The sequence below is a fragment of the Cyprinodon variegatus genome, unplaced genomic scaffold (genome assembly GCF_000732505.1).
Source record: "Cyprinodon variegatus isolate N-32 unplaced genomic scaffold, C_variegatus-1.0 Scaffold267, whole genome shotgun sequence".
NCBI lineage: Eukaryota > Metazoa > Chordata > Actinopteri > Cyprinodontiformes > Cyprinodontidae > Cyprinodon > Cyprinodon variegatus.
In genome coordinates this window covers 853460-864588 of record NW_015150720.1, presented here as the reverse complement: position 1 = coordinate 864588, position 11129 = coordinate 853460, and the positions used below count along the sequence as shown (strand labels likewise).

At 40.0% G+C, this 11129-nt stretch overlaps 1 protein-coding gene across 1 annotated transcript; it reads left to right on the top strand.

Annotated features, from left to right (window-relative positions):
- The first annotated feature begins 581 nt into the window (after positions 1-581).
- dlat (dihydrolipoamide S-acetyltransferase) lies at positions 582-10463 on the top strand. Its single transcript, XM_015382827.1, has 14 exons — positions 582-973; positions 3295-3396; positions 3485-3609; positions 3730-3883; positions 5619-5745; positions 5883-6076; positions 6444-6570; positions 6665-6732; positions 7542-7649; positions 7958-8065; positions 8166-8284; positions 9094-9256; positions 9346-9482; positions 9577-10463. Exons 1-14 carry the CDS (start codon positions 734-736, stop codon positions 9704-9706), a joined length of 1902 nt encoding a protein of 633 aa, XP_015238313.1. The 5' UTR covers positions 582-733; the 3' UTR covers positions 9707-10463.
- The last annotated feature ends 666 nt before the right edge of the window (positions 10464-11129 follow it).

The window sequence follows — 11129 nt, the reverse complement described above, 5'->3', positions numbered from 1 at the left end:
GCATATTAATCTGTTCAAATTACTCTTTTAAAGTTATAAAATATTGTAAATCCAAAAAAAGTTTGATTTACATCTAATCTGACTGGTTTTGAGCACTTTTGCAAAAAAAACTAACCAAAAATGTCTACTGTGAGCTACTGCCAACAATAAAGACAGGGGATTTGGATTTCATTTTTAAAGACAATTTAAAATAATTAACCTTTAATTTCTACTTATTCCAGTTATTATGATATGAAGTCCAAATAAAATGCACTGGACGTTTCCAAATGATTGTAATACATTGGAAGGTGCTGTACAGGGTGACAGTTTCATAGTTTTGCTTTTCTTGAGACAGCCATGTATACCGCCACCATGTGCCCACTGGTGGTATTACAGTAATCTGTGACCTTAAATGTGTGCAACAGTTTATAGTACATGACGTGTGACGATGTATATAAATTACTTTTATTTTATTTTATATGAGTATCGAATACTAGTTCCATTCTAAGCCTTAGAGATAAATGTAATACAAAAGTTTGGTGGTTATCATTTACGACACGTCCTCTAAAGCAACTGTCGTAAACTGCGGCAAGCCTGAGCCGTAAAGCGTTGTGTTTTGGACTGAAGGAGGTCATTGGAAAGTGAGGAGGAAGGAGTTCGGGCACAGACAAATTCAGTGCAGGATAGTTTCTGATGCCGGTGTGAGGCGAATCAATTATTTAACAACCTCGTGTAGTATTCCAAGAGCTGCGAAATGCTTCGTTTAATCCTGCGGCTCAGGCCGTCCGCCCGGCTCTCCTGTCCCCGTGTCCTCCCGGCGGGGCCTTCCGCGCTCGGCTCTCGCACCGGCTGCCTGAGGCGAATTCACTGCGGAGCTGGCTCCCGAGTCGTGTCCTTAAATTCGAACCTCAGTCACAGAACCCTCCTGCGGTGTCCTCAGCTGGTTGGTGGCTGTCAAAGCAAACGCTTCTACAGCCTCCCTCCTCACCAGAAGGTAAGGTTACCTGACCGGCTGGTTGCTATAGCAGCGAAGCTCGCAGTAGCAGCTAGCAGCTGATAACTGCCAGCTACATCAGCCAAATGTCACACCTGGATGAGTTTATCTATGATAACTGGAGTTCCGATTAGTTAAATCTGGATTATGAAGCTGGATTTTCACGGGATTTTATACACCCCTCTTGATGGTGAAACTTTTAATATCCTGAATAAAAAGCATCCCCACAGCATTAGGCTGCCACCACCATTTTTCACTCTGGGGATGCTGATTTCAGTTAATTGCAGGGTTTGGTTTTAAACAAGCATAGTACTTTATTATGCTATGTTCATCTGCCTCCATATGGATTTCAGCTTGAACTTTAACTGAGCTCTTCAACACATAGATATGCTTTGAACTCAACCATGTAGTTTCATCTGGATGTTTAGAGTCTCTGTCCTGCTAGAGTTTGAAACCTCATCAGTCTGAGCTCTTTTTCTAGGCTTCAACAGACTTTCTTTAGATTGTGACCTTTAGATCGGCTAAAAATTAAACCAGCTCTCCTGTTTCTGCTGGAATGGTACCCCACCCCATTATCATTCTGCCATTACTGTGTTTAATAATGGGTTAATGGCTTTGCATGATTTATAGCTATTTTAAATTGGATCTCATCTGGTCAGAACTGTTTTTCTCCGTCACCTACAGGTTTTGTGACAAACCAAAATCTGGACTTCTTGTGGTTTTCTTTCCACAAACACTTTCTGCTTGCATCTCTTATCAATGCAGAGTTTCCTGTGTATAAATTCATCCTCTTGGTAATTTGTTCCTTCAACTTCTCAAATGGTGCACCTCTTATCTCTATCTTAAGATCCCAAATTTGTTCTTACTTCACAAAATGTAAAAAGGTTCAAGACGTATTCACTTATTTTGCAAGTGACCATATCTTGCATTTGATTAACTTGTCAGATGCTTTGTTTCATAAAAAAAAAAAAAAAACATGTTTATGTATTTATTTTATTCCATATATTTATTATTCCGTTTTTTTTTAATAATCAGTTATTATAAATCTAGGTTGTCATGCTGGGACTTGGTGTGGAGTTGGATTGAAACAGTTCTGGGTATGGTCTCGTTTTACACCATTTGGGTTACAATGTATGTCAAAAAAAGAAAAAAAACATTTGGAGAATCTGTTTTGTCTTTATCATTTTTAAATGAGGTGACTTATCACTTACCACACAAATGGTAAATTTCAGTTTCAGTTTTTTTTTATAGAGAGCCAATTCACAACACATGCAATCTCAAGGCACTTTACAGTTCACCAGATCATACAGTGAGATTGATTAGAAGTTTTCTATCTAAGGAAAACCAGTTGATTGCTTCGACTCTGACTCGGATGCAATCCCTCACACAAAGCATGCTTGTAGTGACAGTGGAGAGGAAAAACTCCACTTTAACAGGAAGAAACCTCCAGCAGAACCAGGCTCACTGTGAGCAGGCATTTGCTGAGGCTGAATTTGGGTTCAAGGAGACAGAAGCAGAGATAAGTCACCTGATTTGCACAGAGGAGACCCTGGTTCGAATCCCTGCTGGGAAAAATGAGCTGCCAGTTTGGGTCCTTAAGCAAGATCCTTGCTAATGCCTATCTCATTTGCAAGTCGTTTTGGATAAAAGCGTCTGCTAAATGCATAATCATAAACATAAAAATCTTCTGTTCAGGAGGAGTTCAGTTTAAACACGGGTATTTGTTTTCAGTCTTTACAGGAAATGTTTGCATCAGCTGTTTCTTGTACACATAATGACGGAGATAGGGCTGTAGGGTAAAATCAGATGATACAAATATTTGTGTTTCCTGTAGCGGGAGGAGTGGAAGTGTATGAAAGCTCTTTAGTCTCTCGTTCCTTAATGGCTCAGCAGCATCTGCTTTTTAATCAGTCAAACTTCATAGTGAAATATTTTGTTGATAAGAGAATATTCCAGACCTCTGTTCAGTTTTCAGGTTCCGTTTTATTGCCTTTCATGTTTTCTTTTGATAAATCCTTTTATTTTGCTAAATTTTATAATTCCGATTTATTTTAATAAATCCCCCTATTCACATATGTGAGGAAGAGCTAGAAGCTCTTTCTTATCTCTGCTACCTGATGTCACTTGACCTCAGTAGCAACCATACAGATATGATGAAATCTGGCATGTGAGGCATTTTATTGAACAGTAAAATGAGGCGATGATGACGCAGCAACTCTGCCCACAACAGCTGACATTATTTACAAATCCTCTGTTGATGTAACATGATTTCTTTTGCCTGTTTTAGATGACCTGTTTTGTTTTGGTTTTTTTTTGCTCAGGTGGCGCTTCCTGCTCTGTCGCCCACCATGCAGACGGGGACGATCGCTCGTTGGGAGAAGAAGGAGGGGGATAAAATCAACGAGGGGGACCTTATAGCTGAGGTTAGCACTTGCTTTACTTTATGAATGTAAAATAAAAAAAAGTCAACTCTACATTCTTCACTTTAATCTTAACCTCCTGTGTCGGCAGGTAGAGACGGATAAGGCCACTGTAGGCTTTGAGATACTGGAGGAGTGCTATCTAGCAAAGATCCTGGTTCCTGAAGGCACCAGAGACGTCAGCGTTGGATCATTAATCTGCATCACGGTGGACAGGTCCGTGTTCTTTGCTTATATTGATGGAGTAAAAATTATGAGCTATAAAGAAACTGACCAATGATCAAATTAGGATTTAAGCAACAAAAAAAAAAAAAAACTGTACATTTTCCTTTGCAGCCCAGACCTTATCCCGGCCTTTAAGGATCTAACATTGGACTCTGTTAAATCGGCTGGTGCTGCTCCTTCCTCTGCTCCTCCTCCTCCCTCACCTGCTGCTGGCACTCCTCCGCCACCCGCACAACCGGGCTCCTCCTACCCCCCACACATGAAGGCAGGTGTACTCCAACATCAAATACCATCAGGTTTCTACTAACATGAGTGCAGAAGTGACTTGTAAGCTGTGTTTACAGTCGCAGCTTGGTTTATTATTGGCTGAAGAGTTATTATGGTGGATTCTTGGTTGATATCTTTTGAGATTTTACAACCTGATAAGTTTGAATGGATTTTATTGGATAGATTCACACAAAGCCGGGAATCGTAGTGAGCTCCTGTCACACTTACAACCTTACCCGGTAATTTACTGGCACTATCACACCCACTTTAGTGCGATGGCTTCAGTGTGAACAAACCTATTACATTACTGAGTAACTTTTGTAGCGACGCGATGCCTAGCAGCAGTCCATACTCCGCCCAGCTGTACTACTAACAACTGTAACAATCACCGGTCTCAAAGCCAATGTTGGTCTGTTATCGCTAACCAGCTGAAACATATGCCATTTTTTAATGAAATTCTTTAGAGCTCAGCTTGATCAGGTAAAGCTTTACTGCCACCTGCAGGTGAGGGGAGGTACCTCCATTTCCAGCATTGTCGGGTTTAGTGTGAAAAAAGCTGACTGGGACTAATTCATATGTTTGAAAGGCGCCAACCCTTGTTTAGGCCTTTATTTATATCAGAGTGGGACATCATTATTACAGAGCTATGAAGTCTATAGAGGCTCTGGACAGATGGAGGCTTTTATTTATTGACACTCTAATTCTGGCCTTAATGGAAAAGTAGAGAGAAGAAAATTGTTGTTAAAGAGGCAATTAAGACTTTTATAATGACACTGCCATGACAATGAATTGACCTGGATGCTGGTAGTTTCCCAGTATCCACATAATCCATGTAGAATCTAATGCTTAGGTCAAAACCATTCAACATGGACAAGCTTGTCATCACATCCATCACAACAATCTGACCAGATGCTCATTCAGCATAGGCTTTAGGCTTATAGATGCATCAGCGCTGAACTATTGTGGTGTTAGTCTGCTCATCTAAGGATGTTTTACTTTTAAAGGGTCAAATAAAAAGGCTACTTTAAAGATATTTGTCAGGAAACACTTGGAATATTTTGAGTTTATTTGAAAAAAATATTTTTTTATATGTGAGTACTTGTCTTTTGGCAATATGTTGAAAACTAATGGCAATAAACTGTATTTATTTCCGATTAGAAATCTTTACTTAAAAAAAAAAAAAAAAAAAAAATTAAGTAGAGCTGTTATTGACCCACAGTGAGAATGCTGATCACCCATTATTATATTTGGAAATGGAAGCTGTTTATCGTTAATTAGATGATTGAACCTGTTAAAGCCAAAGATTAGAAACACACACCTGTGAGATTTCTGTGTTCACAGTTGGTTTATCAAATAAAATCAGCTGAAATACATTGAAGTTTGTGTTTGCTGTGTGACACAGGGTGAGAGATGAGTGGATCGGATCTGGTTTTTAGTTTCCTTTGCTTTGAAATGACCAGAATGGATAATAAAGCATTAAAAGAGAAGCTGATATAAAACCATTTAAGCATAATACTAGTCTGTTTTTTTATTCTCATCTTGTATTTATCCATCTGTTTCCTCTGTTTTAAAGACTGAAAACAAAACTCTATATGTTGACATCAGCTGAGTTTGTTGTTGAATCTTGAAGCACGGATAAAAGTCAGAGTGTTCTGTTGTGTTTTATTACAATGTGAGCCGTGCTTCTTCTGACCTATTGCATCTAACATGTGTATCTATGTTTTGGGCTGCAGGTTGCACTTCCTGCTCTCTCTCCGACCATGACGATGGGAACAGTGCAGCGCTGGGAGAAAAAGGTGGGAGAAAAGTTGAGTGAAGGAGATTTGCTGGCTGAGATCGAAACTGACAAGGCAACTATCGGTAGGTCCAAACTGAGCTAGATGCAAACAAGTTGGATTGGTTTTAGCTCATGCATTTAACAAAATAGTTTTTCCAGTAACCTTAATTTAATTTTAAAATGCATTAAAAGAAACATTTCACCTTGTGTTTCTGTGCAGGCTTTGAGGTCCAGGAGGAAGGTTATCTGGCTAAAATCATGGTATCAGAGGGAACTCGGGACGTTCCTCTGGGGACGCCGCTCTGCATCATAGTAGAAAAAGAATCTGACATCGCTGCCTTCAAGGATTACGTTGAGACCGGGGTGGGGGACGTATCCACACCACCTCCTGCTCCCACTCCCACTCCTGTAACGGTGGGGCTTTCACTAACACAGAATCAGACACTTTTGTTCCAAGAAGTCAATTAGGAGGTTGCGGACGTGGCAGAAAAGCACTTAGTTAATGAAGCAGGACAATAACAATCTGCCAGTTTGACATAAGATCGCGTTAGCAGATTATTTTATGCTTCCATGCAATCATATCTCAAAACTAGCAGTTTTATCTTTTCATCCACCTTTCTTATCGATAGAAGGTGTTTGGTGTCAGATTAGCAGGTACAATCAAAAATGAGTCGATTCTTTTTTTCTGTTTTTTAGCTGAATTTTTTTTTATTGTTGTGCAATTTATTCACCTTTCCAAAAACTAACTTCTAGTTCTGGCTTTTTTGTGTTCCTGTTGTAGGCTCCAGCTCCCAGTGCTGCTCCAGCTGCAGCCGCTCCAGCAGCACCGAGGAAGGGCCGTGTGTTTGCCAGCCCTCTAGCCAAGAAGCTTGCTGCTGAGAAAGGCATTGACCTGGCACAGGTCAGCGGTAGGTAACCTAGGAAATGTGTCAGAACAAACATTAGGCTTCTTTAAGTCTGTTATAGAAGAAAAGTAATCGAGTTACTGCCTTTTTCACTCAGGATCTGGTCCTGATGGACGCATCACTAGAAAAGACATTGAGAGCTTTGTTCCACCAAAGGTTACTCCTGTGAGTAGAGCCAAGCTTTTTCTTTGTTGATTGTGAATTTTCATTTATTCTAATATAAGGATCTACTGAAAAAATGTTTAAACAAAAATCTATACCTGCATGCAGTAATCAGTTATTGATCAAACTGGGTTTATTGTCGGGGCGAAGAAAGTGGGGAAAATAACAATGTTTTTATTTCAAACCGTTGTTAGCATCTTATGTTAGCAGTGAGTATAGTTAGCCCAAATAACACCTCAGGCTCAGCCTGTTTGCCCTAAAGCAGAAAACGCTCTGTTACTTTGCACCTCTGGGCCCACATGAAGCAGCAACAAAATACTAAAACCATTTAAAGGTGAAGAAATGCTTTATGCATTAAACAGGTGATAACAAACAAATATACACAATGTTTACTTTAGTCTTTTTTGTGCCATTTGTCTTGATTTTAGTTTGATATCTTTATATGAGAATGAAAAGGAGGAAATAAAATTAATTGGGTTTGTTTTACTCATAAAAATGTATTTAGATAAATATATATTTCCAAGCTATATAAGGGTCCTGTTGCATTTGTGACTCTTCAGTGATTTTGTTTAGAGGACCGAATTTCTCCTTCCTCGGGTCCCCGACTTCTACCCTTGGAAAATAGTTTTAAAAAAAAACTGTAGGTTTGTCTCTATAAACTCCTGGCAGTGCTGTAATTTGTGCTCTGATTTAAGACATTTGGACTAAGTAATCTTATTTATTTTGACTGTAAACTCTATGTTTAAAAATAAGCGATTGTACCTAATGAGCCCTGGTGTTTTTATGCTAAAAGCAATTCTCTGCACTGACAGGCTGCAGCTCCCAGCTCAGCAGCTGCCAGAGCTGCTCCTGCACCTGCTGCAACTCCGGCTGCTCCAGCTGGCACCTTTACCGACATCCCTATCAGCAACATCCGCAAGGTGAGAGCATATACACACACACTCACCATGCAGTGGTAACACCTGACTACTGCTCCCTCTGTAATGACTTTCCTCTCTGCCGGCAGTCAGGCTTTATGGCTGCCTCCTTCTCAGCCGGCTGCATTCAGAGCTTTGAAGTAAACATCCTGAGGACCGATGCTCTGTTATCTTTGACCTAAGCTTCCACATTTTGCCTTGCAGATGGGCACAATTTTTATCAGAACATACTGGATGTGCATGCCTCTTTTTCTGTCTCTGCTATGAATTATGGATCAAAGCTGAGGTGCGTGTATCCATCTGTCCTCCAGGTCATCGCTCAGAGGTTGATGCAGTCCAAGCAAACCATCCCCCACTATTATCTGTCTGTAGATGTTAACATGGACCAAGTGCTTGAACTTCGAAAAGAGCTCAATGAGGTTAGTGGTGCATGTAAGCCGTCATGCACGGTAACTTTTCATTCAGCGTATTAACTCACTGTTAAAATGAGCAAATAAACAAGCTGTCCCCTCTCTGCAGGAGGTGAAAGCTCAGAATATCAAGCTTAGTGTGAATGACTTTATCATCAAAGCCAGCGCTCTGGCCTGCCTCAAGGTTCCTGAGTGCAACTCCTCCTGGCTGGACACAGTCATCCGCCAGTAAGTAGAAACCAGTTCAAACTGGCAGCACATTGGAGTTAAGTTGTAGGCGTCGTCTTCTGACTCAGACGTGATTTTGTTGAAATCACATTTTAGTCAAATCTCCCTTGACCTAAATCGAAACAAATTAAGAAGCCACTAATAATAAAAACAGTAAAGTATCTTATTCTCTTATTATATCTTAAAGGAAAAAAACAATAATCTACCCAAAGAATGGAGTTATTGTAATTATACACTGCTAAACAATAAAGGGGACATGTACAGAACATATCAATCAAACTTCTGTAAAACCAAACTTTCCACTTAGGAAGCAACACTGATAGACAATTGGCAAGATGCACTCAATAAAGGAGTGGTTCACAAAGTGACATTTTCTGTATCTCAGGTTGAGAAGCTATTTTAAAAACAAGTCTTTTGAACAAGTGAAACTAGACCTAAATCATTGCTGCTGCCACTGATCTAGTATCTCAGTTTGACAGAATCTTGGGCCTAAACATAAATACAAAAGGAGAGCTCATCAAAATGACTCTACATGTTAAATATTTTCAGTCAGCTCTTTCCTAATAACATTTTTCTTGCTGTTTATGTAATAAATGCTTGAATAACTCTTGAGAATTTTCAGTTTAATGTTTTATGCATTTTTATCTAATGATCAGAAAGCTATGAAAATAATGAGAATGAGATAATGTACCACTTGGATATTGCAGCTTTAGATTTGAGTCAGCAGAGGGCGCTCATGCTTTAAATCCCCTCTCAGCTCAGAACATATCCTTATGATTATATCATAATTAGCTGATTGTTTTTTACAGGAACCACGTGGTGGATGTTAGTGTGGCAGTGAGCACAGCCAACGGTCTGATCACGCCTATCGTGTTCAACGCCCACATCAAAGGCCTCGTCGCCATCAGCTCTGACGTGGCGGCTCTCGCTGCCAAAGCCAGGGAGGGCAAACTGCAGCCTCATGAGTTCCAGGTTACACCACCTCACCTGCTAGAAGCTTACAGATTAATCACTACTTATTGTGTTTAGTAACTGACATTTGTTTTTCTGTTGGTTTTCAGGGAGGAACGTTCACAATCTCCAATTTAGGAATGTTTGGAATCAAGAATTTCTCAGCGATCATCAACCCGCCTCAGGCCTGTATCCTCGCCGTCGGAGGCTCTGAGAAAAGACTGATGCCTGCTGATAATGAGAAAGGGTGAGCGTCATGGCAACAGCCGTCCAGATGAAATGAGCAGGGAGAAGCCGGTACGTCACAGCTAACTGACGGCACGTTTGCTTTTTTTCCCCAGGTTTGACGTATCCAACATGATGTCGGTAACGCTAAGCTGCGACCACCGGGTGGTGGACGGAGCCGTCGGGGCACAGTGGCTCGCAGAGTTCAGAAAGCTCCTGGAGAAACCGGTCACCATGCTGTTGTGATCAGACTGTAGTGCCATCAAACAGCAGCAGGCACAGACCTCACACTGACGAGATCCGATTGGCCTGGATTCTCACGTGATTGGCCAGCCTGCCACAAGGTCACTCCCACTTAACCTGATCGGCGGGAAGAGGCAGAACTCACTCCGACAAGCTTTCTGTCCGTCTCACCGTCTCTCCTATCTTTCCTTCTCTCTCTCTCTCTCTCGGTTTTATTTATTTTTGCCCCATCTTATAATAGATCGGAATTTGGTTTCATTTACCCTGGAATAGAGACTATATGTCAATAAAAGATGTTAAAGTATTTTAAAGAAGGGACGTGTTACATGCCCATGCAGTGGGCATATTTTCCTATAAAGAGTTTGTGTGTTTCTGCAGAGGTTCATCACATACAGTGAACATGGTGGAAAAAAATGAAATGAATTTATCACAAAAGTAGCCGGAATTTACACAGTGGCCAAACAGAAGAACTACTTTCTGCATTTTCTGTGGGTTAAAGCTTCGCTGTGTTTATAATTATCACTGTGGAAGAACAGTGTTGTATATTTATGTATATGGTGTTGAACTTTGGTTAGAATAACCAAGCCCCTTAAAGATCTCACAGTAGAAACAACAGGCTGTAAGCTTCTCTCTTCTGTTTTATTTTCCAGTGTCATACAGTTTCTTGATCTTGCAGCTGACGCACGCACACAAACCCGGTGCTGGATGTTCATAAAAGAAAAAGAATAAATTGGGAGATTACAACCTTCTGTGCAGTCTCTTTTATTTGGTTCTTAGTAATTAACTTCTTTTGTTGAGTCAAATAGATTCATCTAAACAAAAAGTGTTGTTAAAAGGTTAATATATTTTATTGTGTGTCTTAAAAGTGAAGCTGATTTAGTTTTTGATGATTATAGCGAACAATTCATGAAAAGTTTCCCTGACATTTTGAGAATTGCTTAATATAACAGAAAACTTTTATTTATATATATATATATATATATATATATGTTTTTTCCTTTAAGAAAATATCCCTGCACCTTCCTATAGATGTGTTTATTACTATTTGATGTTTTTAATGTATCCTTGCAGCATGGCGTTGAGGTCTGCCTTCAGGTAACCATAGTAGCTTTAACAGCAGGGTTCAGTTTATCTGCATTGCTGAGCTGCATGTCTCCTCATTCGGTTGATAATCCTCCATAGACTCTATTAGGATTAGATTGGGCCTATCAAGCACAGTGATAACACAGGGATTAAACTATCTATTGGTAGGTTATACAATATGGGCGGTGTTCAGTTTGTGTGTCTGCCTGTGTAAAAGGATAACTTTAAAAGTTATGGATGGATTTAAATAAATAAAAAATTACCATAGGTGTCCCTCATGTCAAAGAATGATCCATAATATTTTAGTGATGATCCAGATCATAATCTGGATGCAGGAATTTTT

What these genes read in the sequence shown, in the direction of transcription:
- dlat (XM_015382827.1), top strand. Translation starts at nt 734, where the DNA reads ATGCTTCGTTTAATCCTGCGGCTCAGGCCGTCCGCCCGGCTCTCCTGT. An exon ending in ATCTGCATCACGGTGGACAG is followed by an intron (nt 3,610 to 3,729) that starts GTCCGTGTTCTT and finishes TTTCCTTTGCAG; the next exon opens with CCCAGACCTTATCCCGGCCT. An exon ending in CCTGCTGATAATGAGAAAGG is followed by an intron (nt 9,483 to 9,576) that starts GTGAGCGTCATG and finishes TTTTTTCCCCAG; the next exon opens with GTTTGACGTATCCAACATGA.